General features: G+C 34.8%; 1 protein-coding gene across 3 annotated transcripts; it reads right to left on the reverse strand.

The window, feature by feature from the left end:
- Positions 1-6,137: 6,137 nt before the first annotated feature.
- LOC110616187 (probable hexosyltransferase MUCI70) lies at positions 6,138-14,746 on the reverse strand. 3 transcript variants are annotated; one of them, XM_043957069.1, is made up of 9 exons: positions 14,575-14,746; positions 14,159-14,430; positions 13,880-14,047; positions 13,048-13,403; positions 12,055-12,266; positions 11,673-11,929; positions 11,401-11,579; positions 10,193-10,300; positions 6,138-6,976 (listed from the first exon to the last, which is right to left on the reverse strand). In XM_043957069.1, the coding sequence occupies exons 2-8, from the start codon at positions 14,379-14,381 to the stop codon at positions 10,229-10,231; spliced, it is 1,467 nt and encodes a 488-aa protein (XP_043813004.1). In that variant the 5' UTR covers positions 14,382-14,430; positions 14,575-14,746; the 3' UTR covers positions 6,138-6,976; positions 10,193-10,228. The 3 variants fall into 3 exon arrangements, with proteins under 3 accessions (XP_043813004.1, XP_021614228.1, XP_021614227.1); XM_021758536.2 differs by having other exon boundaries at positions 13,048-13,301; positions 13,889-14,047; positions 14,575-14,745; XM_021758535.2 differs by having other exon boundaries at positions 13,889-14,047; positions 14,575-14,744.
- Between the last annotated feature and the right edge of the window lie 1,633 nt (positions 14,747-16,379).

Below are 16,379 nucleotides of genomic sequence, written 5' to 3' on the forward strand. Positions count from 1 at the left end.
ATTTTGAGTATTTTCATAATTTTGCACATTAGGGTTTTGTTTCTATTATAAATAGCCTCCCTTGGCTATTAGAAAATAACTTTTCAATCTTTGAGGAATTTCAATAAGACTTTTAGTCTTTCATCCTATCTTTTCTCTTATTTCGTCTTAGCCAAATGATATTGGTTGAAACTCCTGACGGAGTCTAAATAGTCCTTTATCATATTGGTATCAGAGCAAAGTTCGGCCATGGCAGATAACCAAGAGGCGCGACTTGCTACGATTGAGACATCCTTGGCAGAATTGAGGGAGATGATCGGACAGCTGACCCTGCAGCAGGGAATCCACCAACCCGCCGCCGCCGCACATCCCCATGTGGCCGCCAATCCTGTGGCCGCCAATCCTGAGGTCACCTATGTGGTGAAGAAAATCTTATGTTCAACAAAACAGGAAGATGAGACGCAAAGGAGGAAGATTTTCCAAGCAAAGTGTCGAGTAGGAGAGGCAATTTGCAGGCTAATCATAGATAGCTGCAGTTGTGAGAATCTGACAGCTAAGCAATTGGTGGAGAAATTGCAGTTTCCTACACAGCCGCACCCTTCGCCATACAAAGTCGGATGGATTAAGGAAGGTCCGACAATTGAGGTCAACAAAATCTGCAGCTGTAATACCCGGCTAGATTCCGGCATCGGAATTCCTACCTTCCGGCGGAATCTCCGTTGGAATCTGGAATTTCTGAAGAATGCCAAAGGCTTCTAGAGGGGTAAAATGTGTTTTCTAAAATGTTTTCACATGATTTCATGGTTTTAAATGAAAATGAATTGAGTTTGAAAAGAAAAGACCAATGAGGCGTTGCCAGGTTCGGCCGCCGAAAGTGAAGTTCGGCCGCCGAACATGGAAAGGTTTTGGGAGCGCTTTAGGCCTCCGAAAGTCTTGTTTGAACGAGCCAAGGTTCGGCTGCCGAAAGTCAAGTTCGGCCGCCGAACATGCATGAGTTTAGAGGGCACGTTAGGCTGCCGAAGGTCTTTGACCAGGCCACCTATAAAGGGCCCTCAGATCGGAAATGGGCGAGTTTTCTCCCCATTCTCGAGCTTAGGTGAGTTTTTGTCCTCCCTTGGCCGTTTTCATGTTTTTCTTCATCTCCTTCATGTTTTCATGAGTTCTATGGCGGTTTTGAAGAGTTTTCAAGCTTGGATCAAGGTTTGGAGAGCTTGAAGACTTTAAGAGTTTGGGTTCTCCACACCTCAAGCTTTGGGTCGCACCAACCCTCGATCTTCAAGAGGTAAGTGTGGATCTATGCTTTCTTTTACGATTCATGAAGTTTTAAGTAAGTTTAAGAAGTTTTAATGGAATTTTAATGGGTAGATATGCATGTTTAGGTTTATGTGGGTTTTATGCCCAATGTATGCTTATGCCTGTTTATATATGTTTATGTGATGATATGTTGAAGTTTTAAGCTAGTTTATGCATGTGGGGGAGTGTATGCATGATTGGGGAAGAGCAAGTGAGGTTTAAGCTAGTTTTGTTGGTTTTGGCTTATGTGGGTCATAAGCTGTTTATGCATGCTCTGGATGTTGTTTTTGGAGTTTAATCTAGTTGTTAAGCTCCTTTATGCATGGTTTAAGGTTTATGCATGTTTTGGTAAAGTTGGGTGCTTGTTTTGGGGTGTTTGGAAGGTTTGGGAGGCTTGAATGCATGAGAAGCTGAGTTCTGCCCTTCTGAGAAGAACTCAGGTTCGGCCGCCGAACCTGTCTGTGGATGCATGGTTTGGCTACCTAACCTTGCCCCCGAAAGTTGAGTTTTGGCTTGAAAGCAGACTTTCGGCCGCCGAAGGAAGGATTCGGCCGCCGAAAGTGCCTGACTTTCGTCTCTGGAGTGGGACTTTCGGCCGCCGAAGGTGCCGCCGAAGGTGCCCGAGTTTCGTCTCTGGAGGGAGGGTTCGGCCGCCGAAGGTGCCGCCGAAAGTGCCCTGTTCAGCCATTTCTTGGTTGTTTTCTATGCAGGTTTAAGTGATGTTTTAGGGGGTTTTTGGGGAGTTGTTTATGAGTTGTTTAGAGTGTGTTGGCACCTCATTTGAGTCCACCTGTGTAGGATCGGACCCGAGGGATCGAGGAGGCCATCAGCGTTAGCAGTTGCAGAGTCGGTCCAGCGTCTGCCAGAAGTGAGTAGAACTAAACTTAATCTTTATTTTATGAAATCAAATGCCTAAAGCATGCTCATGCATCATGTTTATATGTAATAGGTTGATTGCACTAGTTACACGAATATGAAGCATTGCATTATTTACTGTTGATGGAGATTGGACCAAGAACGACCCCATTAGCCCTAGAGATGTTGTGAGACCTGGCCGGGCCAGGCATACATATACAGTTGTTGTAAGACCTGGCCGGGCCAGGCATACGAAGGTTGTGAGACCCGGCCGGGCCGGGCATACTGAGACTGGAAGGGATGTTTTGGGGTTGGGTCCAATCCGTGATATGATTTGTTTGTGTTGTGACGCATTTCATGAAAGCATGTAATTAATGAACTGTTTTCTTTGTTTCTACTCACTGGGCTTTTTAGCTCACCCCTCTCCCCTAACCCCAGTCTTGCAGGTCAGTGGTAGGCCAGGAAGACGTCAAGAGTAAAAGTTTTGCTTATGTAATAGTTTTAGATTAGCACTTTCAGTGTGGACATGTATTGTACATTGATATAATGTTTTGTAAGAGAATGTAATGTAAAGTTAAGTGGAGTTATGTTTATGGTTTAGTACTGTGCTTGGCCCTAAGACTTGGTTAGTCCCTTTTTAGTACATGATGTATGTATGGTTTATTGTTGAGTTGAGTTTGAACTAATCTTGTGGCATGTGTTGTTTACCACGCTATGGTTTTTTTATGGAGGACCCTTAGTGGAGGTCTTATGTTTGTGGTTTGATGCATGCACAAGTTAGGTTCTAGTTCTTTGGATGTAATCCCAGCTTGATCTATGTTATGTTGACCCAGCTAGAGTTTTGATGAGGGCTCTAGTAGGGGGTTTCTTTATGTTTTCAATTATGTTGCATACAGGTCAGGCTCGGTATTTACATCAGATGTTTAAGTTTTTATGTTAATGTTTTGATCATGTATGGGATTTGACCAGGTGATAGGAGGTATGTTTGGCTTGCTACGGGTCCCGGCGGCCTTAAGCTGATCTGGATCCTAGCGCCGGTGATGGTTCGGGCCGCTACAGAGGGGTACCGGTTTCCGGGCTGTTACAGCAGCGTGCCTATCTCGATCAGTAAATCTTATGCTAAACTTGTTAATTGTGATATTGTGGATATGGATTGCTGTGGAATTTTGCTAGGTCACCCTTGGCAGTTCGATATTGATGCGTTGCACAAAGAAAAAAAGAATTCATACATGTTCACGTGGAATCAAAAGAAGATTACTATCTTGCCTTCCGGTTCTGTTAAACATTCTAAAGTGGAAGGGAAGAATGTTGTTGCTGTTTCCACAGGAGTACAGAGGCTATCAGGCACAGTTGAGAAATCTGAAGGCATACTGGCCTTATTGGTGAGAGCAAAAGGTACAATGAATGATGCACCATCTTTAACACCACCCGTCAAAGAGCTATTGAAGGAGTTTCCTAAGATAGTGGAGGAATCATTCAAGCTTCCACCTCAGCGGGATATTCAATATCAGATTGATCTCATTCCTAGATCAAAACTATTGAATCTGCCTCATTACAATATGAGTCCAAAGGAGAGTGAAATCCTCCAAGACTTGGTGGAATTTGCTAACAACAGTGTTGTCCATAACTCCGCAAGGATGTCACCATTTGCTGTTGCATACAGGAAAGTCCCAGCGCATACAGTTGATCTTGTTGCCGTTCCCATAGGTTCTCACAACAGTATTGTAGCAAGCAACTTGGCAAAGCAGCATGTGGATGTTTTCAAACAGGTACAACAATGCCTTACAAAAGCCAATGACAAATATAAAGCTACAGCTGATAAACATAGGCGTTTCAAGTCCTTCAATGTCGGTGACCAAGTTATGGTGTATTTACGCAAGGAGCGTGGTGGAGGACAGAAAAAACTTGACGCCAAGAAGATTGGTCCATTCCGGATCATTCAGAAGATCACTGACAATGCCTATGTTCTTGACCTCACACATGAGATAAAAATTTTCAAGACGTTTAATGTGGCAGATTTATTTCAATACTACCCTGCTGATGACAACTCGAGGTCGAGTTCTTTACAAGTGGAAGGGAATGACATGGAGCAACTAGTCTTGAATTTTACGGCAGACTTGGACCGGGGCTAACTTTTGTATTTTGATTATTATTTTTGGATATTTTGGGTATTTTCATAATTTTGCACATTAGGGTTTTGTTTTTATTATAAATAGCCTCCCTTGGTTATTAGAAAGCAACTTTTCAATCTTTGAGGAATTTCAATAAGACTTTTAGTCTTTCATCCTATTTTTTCTCTTATTTCGTCTTAGCCAAACGATATTGGTTGAAACTCCTAACAGAGTCTAAATAGTCCTTTATCATGTTATATGGGCTTACTTCCTTCTCCTGTTGCTGAAGCTATTACTACAAAGGAGACTTTAAGTTGGTTGAAGAATATGGGTATTGATGGTGTTCACCACTAGTCTAATGCATTGACTATTGTACAACCCCTTTCATTTTCTAGTTATAATTCTTACTTATGCGGTGTAACAGAAAATTATATTTATCTTTTATTTTCTTTTATTGATATTGTGTCTTTTTTATTCAACGATATGCGAATAATGTGCTAAAACTACTATTTTAGTATCAAATTCATATGTCTGAATAGTATACCTTCAACATTTCTCAATGATATAATTGCTTTGGATTTGATATAATGTGAGTTACTTTTTATTAAAAAAATACTGAATTTTTAAAGTGTTTTAATCAAATAAATTACTATAGTGTGTCATTAAATTTTAAAATTTTATTATATATTTTATTTAATATTTTTTACTAATTTAATAATTATTGTGCTTATAAACTACTTGTTATCAAGTATATGAATTACTTAATTTAATAATTTTAAATTTCTTAAAACCGCTTATAAATTAATTTTCACAGTTAAATACCTTTTGCACTCCGAGGCTTAGCCTGGTGGAAAGTGCATCCTGATAGACCTGAGAGGTCTAAGATTCGACTCTCCCAACCTCTATTTCAAAAAAAAAAAACCTTTTAAGAATAGTAAATTAAAAAAGAATGATTTATATGGAAATTAAATGATTGAATTTGATTAAAAAGTATTTGAATTTCAAATGTACACATTGATTTTCGTCTTTTATTCATTCCACTTTTTTTTTTTAAAAAATATTATTTAATTTTTAAATATTACTATTATTAATAAGTCAGGTTCTATAATTTTTAAAATATATTAAAATACATTTATTTTATTTCTCTATCAACAACAACATAGTTCTTAAATTTTCTTTTTCATTATTTACGTGACAAAAATAGAAAAATTTGATAAAACAATGAAAAATAAAAATATTTTAATAAATTTTTTTAAAATTGAATAACTAACTTATTAATAATGACACTAAATAGTAAATCTCTTTTTTTTTAATTGATGATCCATCAAGAAAACTTCTAAAAAAAAGTGTGATGAGAAAACTAAATCACACGGCAGATATTAACGTCCGTACACTCCCCAAAGTTTGTTACATGTCATTGTTTTATAGTTGCGAAGTTTTTCATTGTTGCCTAGTTATAGCTATTCTCAGGAAGGCCATAAATTAAGTTCGGTTTTTAATTTCCACGTTCGACATAGTCGCCTTGGCTGGAAATTTTAGCAGAACTTGCGAGATGAAAAGGCCAGATAAGAGATATTAGAGGAAATTAAACAAAAAACAAGAAGCACCATCAGCTTATTTAAATTTCTCCAATACTCCATACGACTTGGGCATGATTTATTTTAAGTCTTGTTGTAGGGTCTGTAAAAGATACAAACATGTGAAGTTCGTATATGAAATATTGGAGAAAACCAACAAACATAGAGAAAAAGGTGCTTATGGTTTAGTTTCCTCCAATTTTCACATGCAACATCTACAATGGAGTCTAGGGTAGAGTATTTGTTGGATCAAGCAAGCAACAATCAGGTATTTATAGACAGTTGAAAGAGCAGGATAACAGAGGTTACTCATGAAAAGATTGTAGAACCTTCAAGAAAGCATGACTTGCATTCTCATAGGTAGTTACAAGTGTCAGTGGACGAAGGACCCAGGAGTCATGAATTGAAAAATTAAACTAACATTAAAGCATTCTCAAGCAGTTACATACTCTACCCTCTGTGCATAAGCATACACATGCAATTACACAATTCTTGAACAGTCAGGTTAGTAAAATGCCAAGACCTTGACTACTGACCAGCAGTATCGCATACGCTCAAACAGTGAGGAGGATCCCCCCAACTTTCTTTCTCCCTCAACACAATGTGGCATTCTAACCTGCCACTAGAAAATATGTATATATATATAGAGAGAGAGAGAGAGGGTACAAAGAGGACAAAAAAATTTCTTCGAAAGTTAGCACTTTCCTTCCCTCCTAACAATTTGTTGATAAATATTCAAAAGAGAGAGATGTTGCAAACTATAGTGGAACTGGAACCAGTAATCAGCCTGTGTATGAGCATATGGGCACAAATATGGTACTAAGTAGGTCGGTGTTAAATTTGGAACTAAAATTTAGAATGATAATGTAGGGATGAAGCCCATAAATCTCCTCCTACATAATTCTGATGCCAAGGGCCACTCATGCAATCTCATTACTTTAGTCCAACAAAGCCCCAAGCTCTCCGTGCGGAAAACTACTTGCCGATAGAATAGAATCATTTACCATAGTTAATAAGGCATCCACCTAATCAAATCTCATCCTCTCGGAAGGGAGCTGACTGCTTAGGTCTGAGGTGTTACAAGCTTGAAAGATCCATTAAACTAGATTTTTCAACAAGGCAATCTGGAATTTTATGCTTCTCTTCTTTCAATACCTGTTCCTGCAAAGAGAATACAAAATCCATCAAAGACACGCATGGGTTTTTAAGTGAGAAGCTAGAGACCTCAGGAGTATAATGATCCTGTTATAGCAATCCTGGATTTTAGTTTACTCGGTTTGTACTTCACTATTTCTACCATTAGATATGCCTTTATCAATCCATCCAAAAGAAGTGAGATATACTTTGTTAAAATATAGTTGCTGAAAATTCCCCAACTTGCTGTTAGAAACAGCAGCTAAAGTGGTTAGGAATTCTATTTTGTAACTGATTCACACTTGGGAGGATTAGTTACTGATATTAATGTGCTATAAGCCACTGTAAGAGAACAAAAATTGAATCAATACAATTTCACTGCTTCCTTCTAAATTCTCCTAAATCTTCCCTTTCTCCTTATCTCTAACCTTCTTCACTTTCTTTGCTGCTTCTTCCTTCTTTCTTTCCTTTTATTTCTCATTATCTCTCTCTTTCTGGCTGCTCAAACACCTTGGTTAAGCCAGAAGACTCTTGAGGCATAACACTCGCCTAATAGTTTTATGTAAAATATCAATTTTTTGAAATGCAGACTCTGATACCAAATTTGATGTGTTGTATTAAATCATTCATGCAAACAGAAGCTCCTTAGGCAAGCATGTGTGCATAACCAGAAATGTTCTTTTTTTAATTCTTTTATTTTAATGTTTGTTTTGCTTCTTCAATTTTGATGGGGCAAAGTTGTAACTTCATTATGGCAGTTGCTGATTCATATAGACATGTAGGATGAAGACAACACATCTAGGTCTAGGATGAACTTCATTCTTTAGTGGTAAAATCAATGTGAAACAAGAGGTAATAGTTTAGTTACAAGAAATTCCTATTATCATCAGTATTAATGAGTACAAAAACTCCTTTCACACTTTAAAAGGACATAGACTTCATTTCATATTTCAGCATGCTACAGTTGCATAGTTCTAGATAATTCGCAGGCGTTTTATGTTGATAGCTACTCTATCTTGTACGATAAGAGATCAAATCAACCAACAAATCAAAAAAGAAATTGTTAAATTAAGACACTATTACTTTTTTATTAACATCTTATAGGTTCAGCTATTTCACTCATACACTTGACTTCTGACTAATTTCACCCATCATCCCTCAAGGCCTTCAATTTGTAACACAAAGACCCTTAAACTTTAATTTAATATACCACAAAGTCCTTTTGCCCCTAATACATTGGGAGCTTCAGCAAAAAGCTGACCTGGCATGTCCAAGTCGTTATTTTCATAATAAAAATTTATCTCCTTCACATGGCAGTGGCACTGACATTCCACCTCTATCTCTTTATCCATATGCTTTTTAATTTACAAAACTTATCTCTTTCATCGCTTACCCACCTCTGCTCACATTCCTTGCTATTCCCCCTTCTTCCCCTCTTTCATCCTCTTTACCTTCGCCCTGCACCACTCCACTTTTTACTACATCCTCTCCTTCCGCAAATATTCTAGAACACTCCTCACTGTCTCCCCAGATCTTGCCAAGTCCCCTCCCTCCAGGCGCCTCCATAGTTCTTGAAAAAAAATAAAGAACCTAATTCCCTAAAATGGAAAATTATTATGTGGTCCCTGTGATATAGAAAAACTCATTAGCTAGTCTCTTAATTTTAAAAAATATATTAAAACGTCCATGAGGTTTTTAAAATTTTACTAATTAATCACTCAGTTAATTTTAACCATTAAGTGTTGTAAAAAAGTTTAAAGTACCCTCAATACGAAGATATTAATTAGTACACATTTTTATAAAACTGAGAGATCAATGAGATCAACTAATGAATTTTTTCATACTACAGGAACTAAATAGTAAATTACCTAACGACTAAAATTAATGAAATGACTAATTAGTATATTTTTAAAATCTCATAGATATTTTAATGTATTTTTCAAAATCGAGGGACCAACTAATGAATTTTTCAATACTACAGGGACTAAATGATAAATTTTCCATCCCTAAAAAGTTGACTCTAATTTCACTCAATACAAGCAAGAGACTCTGAGAAATTCCAAATTTTCGCTCAAAACAAGTTTTTATGTGGTTCACATCCCAAAAGGCATTTCTCACTCTGATTTACTACAAGCAACCATGATAATTTGCTTCTTTTGAGTTGGATTCCAACTTGAGAGTAATATTTGATTTGAGTTAGGGAAAAAAAGAAATTTAATGAATAAAAAATGTGATATGATGCAATATCCAAAGGCTTAAGGGAGTACAAGGAGACCATTGAGGCCAAATGAACCATAGCAGCCTTGGAGGAGGAATTTGGTATGGGAGGTGATATTGGATGTACTAGTGAGCTCGGTAACATGGGCATCAATGAGATGAGGTATCCATGGAGCAGCAAATAGATTGTTGAAGACATCCTTGCTGATGATAAGATCAGTGAGGTACAAAAGGAGAGGAGTGTCCATGTGGAATGGCGGCCTGCCTAGCATCATCACTCAAAAAGGAAAGTGAATATGTCCTTTGCTTTTTCTCATGATTATGCCTCTCCCTCACTCACAACAATTCTTTTCAAACTGAAATGACTAAATTGTGAATTTGGATGCAGAATTTGGAGAAGAAAAGGGATGGTGATAGCAAGTGCTAGAGCTTGGGTGAGCCAACCATGAACAATGTCAAGCTTGGGTGAGTCATCAGCAGATGCTAGAGCTTCAGTTTGAGAATGGAATTTTGAAGAGTTTGATTAAGGCTTCCATTCAAGCAAATTCTGCATATTTTGATTGAGAATGGGTTTTTGTCATTTCCTTTTTGCAGAGTTTGAGAATGAAATTTTGCAGAGTTTGATTTAGGGTTCAATTCATGTGAATTATGAGTCTTATCAACTTCCATTAAGAGGGGTTTGGGAGGTTTTGTTAGCAAAGGATTAATAATGGTTTTCAAAGTCATGTGATTAAAATAATACAATTACTTCATTATTTAAACATGCTAACTACATGGGAGCTCTCAAATATAAAGACTGAAGGTGTCACACTCACACTACAATGACACTTAAGCCTACCCAAGCAAAAGTATGCTGACTTCAATCCTCGAAATCTATATATAGGTGTTCATTTATGATGGTGGTTTGGACATTATAATTTGGGTTATTAGCAGATGTTGCTCTCTATGGCACTTAAGGCAATCCATATGGAATAAGAAAAGGAAAAGTGCAGTGGGGTAAGGGGGCAAGAAGAAGCTTAATCTTACCAGGCAAGGCATAACTGCCAAAAGAAATTTCAATTATTAAGGACCAAGTGGAGGCGATGGCAATGCTCTATGATGGAAAAGCTTTGCTAGTGCCCTACGTTCACAATCCTGCAAATATTAGCATAAAATGTAATTACATTATGTATAATTGTTCATGAGGTTTTGCAAGGGCAACATCCAAATGAAATGGATTGCAAATAATTTCAAACAGAAACAAATGCATTCATTTAATGTTTTCTATCGCTATGTTTAATCATGTGTATCCAAGGCAAGAGTCAATAACATCTTTGAAATCATAGGCACTAGAGCGCAGGAAAGAATACCAAACAAATCCTAAACTAATGGTCCTCTATGATTCCTAATGTTCTAATAAAATTTCAACTAAGAGCAACTTTATGGCCAGAAAATTAACGTAACATAACATAAAAATCAGAGAAGAAAGTTGACCAGAGACAAAAAAGAATGTCAACTTATCCAATCCTTAATCCCAAAGTAGCTAGGGTGGGCTTGACAAAAGTTATTAAAGAAAAGGCGATTTTTTAAAAAAAAAAAAAAAAAGACCTTTGTATGCAGCATCAATTTTAGCCAGTTTTTTAATTTCGTCGATTTGATCCTCAACATTTCAAATTAGTAACAACTAATCTAAACTCAAATTATCAAATAAACAAAAGAAAAGGTATTATTTTATAATCTGAAGAATATTTAAATTGCAATTAAATGTTAATTTTACTTAGAGAAGGAAAGAAGAAAGAAAGATAATTAATACATATATACATACATACATACATATGTGTGTGTGTGTGTGTGTGTGTGTGCGTGTATATGTCAATTTGAGTTGAATAAAGTTATTACTAATGTGAAAGGTTAAGGATAAATTGATAAAATTAAAGAACTAGCTAAAACTAATAATGTGCCAAAGATCAGGATTTTATGGTTATTTAGAACTGAAAAAGGTGGCAATTACTCTCCTCATATGAAGTTGCATCAGACAAATCCTCATTAAATAACTGATAAATGACTTTGCAGACATTTAGTAACTAGATTGAAAATTGACATTGTACAATTTATGAAGTGAGCAACTCAAGTTGCTAAGCCAAAAGAACTCCCAGCATTTATCTACAAGATACCAGTATACTACAAAGATGCAATATGACATAATTGCAATCTAGTTATATATATATTCATTGATTCGTTAAGCTTTATATTACCTTGAACATATATAGGTGGAATGGTTGATCTGGATTTGATCTCCTTAGTTTCAAGTAAGTGTATGCAAAGCTAAGTTGATCACGTGAAGTGAATCGATCAACTTCATTGAACCAGAGGCATGAAAATAAATTGGACATTGGTGTATGGGCCCGCACAATAAATGAACCCTCTGGCACATCTGCATGATACAAGAAGCAGAATCAATGTCTTATATTTGAGGAATTCAGAAGAAAAAAATGGAAAAGGCAATCTTCACCACCAAAACACTTACAACTCGGAAGAGGAATATTTGGATCTGAAGGGTCAAACTTTGGAAGGCCATCAAACTGATAAAAGTTGAACTGTTCATCAATGGCTGTGTGATTGTACTTGTTTAGACGTTTATTTTGGAGTACCTCCTCCCAGACACAGTGACGGTCATAATGGTTTGAAATGGCATACTCTGATTTTGTTCGCCACAAAAAGTATTCAAGTATTAGCATTGGATCGGTGTTGAGTCTCATCTTACTATCGAGCCAAATTGAATATCTGGATAAATAATTGTGGATGTGAATAAAAAAAAATATTAAGAAATTTTAAGTTCTGGTCAGACTATGAAAAAGAAAAAATGTCCTAGAGCTATGAACTAAACCAAATGATAACATAACAATCACCTAGAAGAAGGGAAGAGGCGATGTGATAAAAATTTTGGCACCTTTCCAGTTCTCCGCATGTCATCATATGGCAGGTTCTTGACAACAACTATTCTCCATAGACCAATATATCCTTTATCATCACGTACATGTCCCTCCAAAGACACTTTGGACAGTGTTTGCTCATCCAAAAACATAACAAAACAAACAATGTTCTTGGAAAACTGGCTGATCTGGAACAAGCAAGAATGTATAATATCACTGTAAGAACTGAGAACATGATTAACACCCAAGAAGAGCTAAAGCAATGGGTAAAATACACCATTAATCTCTGATATAAAGTGTGCTGCATTGTAATGAAGGAGGTCAAAAGTTCAATCCTTGATACCTAGCTCTCTGATGTAAAAGAATAAGAAAAACATCATTGGCTAGTGATATTAGAGGCAATTTAACCTGAATCAATCACCAAACCTTTTTTTGGGTCCCACTTTCATTACTGAACTTTGGTTTCATTTTCAAAGTCACCTGAAAGCTGATTGTGGTGAACAACTTCATCTGAAATTAGGGATTCCACTAAGCATCGCTTCCACAGCAGTTTTCAGGTGAGATTGTTCACTGGAGTTTTGGAATTTGGGCAATGATGATTACATGGTAGATGGAATTAAAGCTCATAATGAAGTTAACACTAAAAGTTAAAACTAATTAAATTTATGGAGGTGAAATTACCCAACAATCCATCTAGTCCCTTAAACAGCTCAAAAGCATAATCTCGTAATTCTCTTTTGAGTTTTGACCGAAGGTCTTCCAATATAAAATTATCCTAAGAAAGTTCTACTGTCACCAGCTTTGTGGGCTTTCTTTTTGTATAGAATTTAAAGTGCTAAGAATAAGTAGATTGAGATATATGATAATTCCCATCTAGAATAGCTTTAACATGCAAACATATAAAACACAAAATGTTTTTTAAAAAATAGTACATATGATTAATTTTTATATTTATAAGGAGGTAGGTACCTTCCTACTTGTAGGCCTCCTCAGAAAGTCAGAGGTTCCAAAAATGCAAGAAGAAACCACTACCAGACAATTACTCATGTATGCCTTGTCCTTCTCATCCAAATCAAATCCAGTACTAGGAAGTCCACTAGGCCCCTTAACAAAACCACAGTGAACTGTTTGATTTCTAGCATAGAAAGATTTCTCTCTTTCCTGGAGGGTCTGATGTCCTCCAAATCTAGGTTGAAATGAAGTTATTCCCAAAGTTTTCTCCTCTGTATCCACATAATGAAGTGAAAATTGTGTGAAATTTCTTAAATCTTGGGGCTCAATGAGATAATCAACTGCTTCCGAAAACCCAACTTCACAAGGAAAATCTGAGAGAGCAACATATATGAAAAAGGCACATAAGTCATGATAAAATGACAAATGGATTAGCATTTACGCCTGGAATTTCAGAAAATTAGATTCTTCAATCATGAGTAATATCAATAGGAGTATTGTTTATGAAATATGAGATAAAGGATTCTCCTTATTATTAAGAAAGTAATGTTATATTAATTACCTTGTGGTTAATAAGACCATTATGCACTTCTCCTAATATTGATATATCTATATCCTACCTATATATATATATATATATATATATTCCATATCAAAAAATATAATATAACAGCAAAGATAAAGTTGAATTTCCACTGTCACAAGATCATCCTTGAGTTCCAAACCTTCTGGCAACAGGACAATTAAAAAGTAGCAAAGACTCAAAACAACAGAGTTAATGTTTCTAACAAAAATAATGAAATTATCATATGCCAAAACACATGTAGAAATTAATGGTATAGAAGCCAACTTCTCTTACGCTGTTTACGGCGCTTGCTTCTTAGTGTTTTTTCAACGTCATAAGACCCAGAAAATTCTTGCTGGACTTCATTCGAAAACTTGACGCTTCTTTCTCCATCACCACTAGTATCAAATTTATGTGAAGATGAACTGCTCCTCTCCAAAATTTCAAAATTACCTACCGAATAACCATAATAATAGTGAAAAAATAAACAAGCAGGTATTTGTGAAAAAAAAAAAAAAAAACAAAACAAAGGATAATTAATAGAGTACGTAGTGGGTGGCTCACCTGGAAGTTGAAATTTGAGGCCAAAGGCAGCAAAAGAAATCAAGAAGATAGCAAAAAGCAGTAATACCCAAATAAAAAAACTGGGTTTAGTAAAGCGAGCAATCCTCCTTCCTCGACGAACGACCCGAAAACTGTGGTCGGTTCGACCGAGAGAATTGAAAATTTCACCGATAAAGCTTCTTTTCTCCAGTAAAAAGTCTGCATTAAATTTGTAAAAAGCCATTGAAGCAGCTGAGATTGAAAACCTCCAAGGAAAGACAGCAGTTCATCCTCTGTTCGAAAATTAACCAGTTCATTCAAATTCAGCAAGTGAGAAAATTCAACATAATTCACAAATTGCCAAGAAAAATCACATATGAGTGATCCAGTGCAGTTAGTGATGTGCGAAGTATTAAGCATTGGAGAATTTGCAATACCTGATTGAAGATCTCAGTAAGCCAATGTCAGGAACGCGGGAAATCGATTATGGAGAAGTAATACAGTGGATCCATAATGTGAATGTAGCAACGTAGGCTTACTCTGATCTGGGGGTTAAACTGCGTAGATGCGACTCTTGCTGGTAGTGTGGTATACTATACTCTGATGGTGTATGGGTCGGGTTAAATTAGTTTAATTAAAGGTCGGCTCATGGACCTTGAGGTCCGCAAGCAGTCTCTCTCTTTTTTTTTTTTTTATTTTTTTTTTTTTTTTAATTTCCTTTTATGAGAATCACCATCTCACTATTGGACTTTCTGTTTAGGATTTAGATTTAAATTCAATTAATATTATCAATATTTGCATTTATCTTAAATCAAAATTTATCTTAAATTTTTTAAATTTCATTATTGTTATTCTAATAATATAAAAGCTATTTAATTTTATAGATTTTAATTAATAAACTATATAAAAATATTTTTTCATTTTAAAAAATAAATATTTCTACAAAAATTATATTTAAATTCTAATTTTAAAATGAAATATATAAAAATTTAAAAATATAATTATAAAATATATATTTTATATTAAATTAATTATTTTTATAAAATAATTCAAGTAATTAATACTCGATATATAAAATTTATATATGATTTAAACCCACATTAATTTTTAAATTTGAATTCATTATAAATCTAATTATATTATCCAAACTTATCATAATAAGATTTAATCAAATTGAATATCTAAAATTGTTCTACATGATTTGTTTTCTAAACCCTTATTTAATTAGGATAACTCAGTTAAAAAACTTAAATTTTTAATAAATATAAAAATTATTTCTATTTAATTAATATTTATTTTACTTTTTCGAGAAATCAAAAGTTTTTTAAAAAAAAATCAATAGTTTTTTTAGTAAAGAGAAATTAATTTATTTATTTCAATTCAATAAATTACTTAATAAAAAATAATTATTTTAAAAAATAACACATATAAAGTAAATAAAATTTAAATTTTTTAATTTGATTTTAAGTTAACATGGTACAAGGAGAACGTTTTACTGTAATTATTGAAATTGTATAAATGGTCAATGACAGCTATTATTGTTGATTTAACTAATAAATCTTCAAGTATCTTAACAAAATTATCAATGATGGTGGCTCTAATGCTCTTCACAGCTGTTTTTATTATTATTTTTTTTTGACCTTTTTCTTTGGTGCTTTAAAGCTTCCCAAGGGAAAAATACCGTTGAAATTTAATATCTTAGATCTTTTACATCATGAGAGGGACATAGACATTTATGGTATTCATGCAATTTGGTGGGTTGTGAAGCTACGATTGTCCTTGTGTCTTTCAGCATTTCTAGATGTTACGTAATGGGTGGGATGGGGACATATTAGCTAGCCAGTGGGAGAAAAGTCCGATGGTTGAAATTATGAGCTTATTTGGTTGTATTAGACTATTAGTTGATTTGGTAGTTTTTAACAATTTTAGCCGTTATTAGATGGGTCAGTGTTTAATTAAAAAAAACTAAGTCTTTCTTGTTTTTTAATGAAAAATATTTTTTATATTTTTTAAAAGACTTATAATTTAATTTTTAAATATTACCATTATTTATAAATCAATTTTTTATTTTTAAAAATTTATTAAAATATTTTTAAATACTATCTCCATTAATAAAATAGTCTTTTTATTTATTTATAATCAATTTTCCGTTAAATTATTTCCAAATAAAAGATAAACCTTTAAAACTTCTCAATTTACCATTTTTTTATAGTTTATTAAGAAAATTTTTAATTTTTCTTTT

Source organism: Manihot esculenta, chromosome 5 (genome assembly GCF_001659605.2).
Source record: "Manihot esculenta cultivar AM560-2 chromosome 5, M.esculenta_v8, whole genome shotgun sequence".
Classification (NCBI taxonomy): Eukaryota; Viridiplantae; Streptophyta; class Magnoliopsida; order Malpighiales; family Euphorbiaceae; genus Manihot; species Manihot esculenta.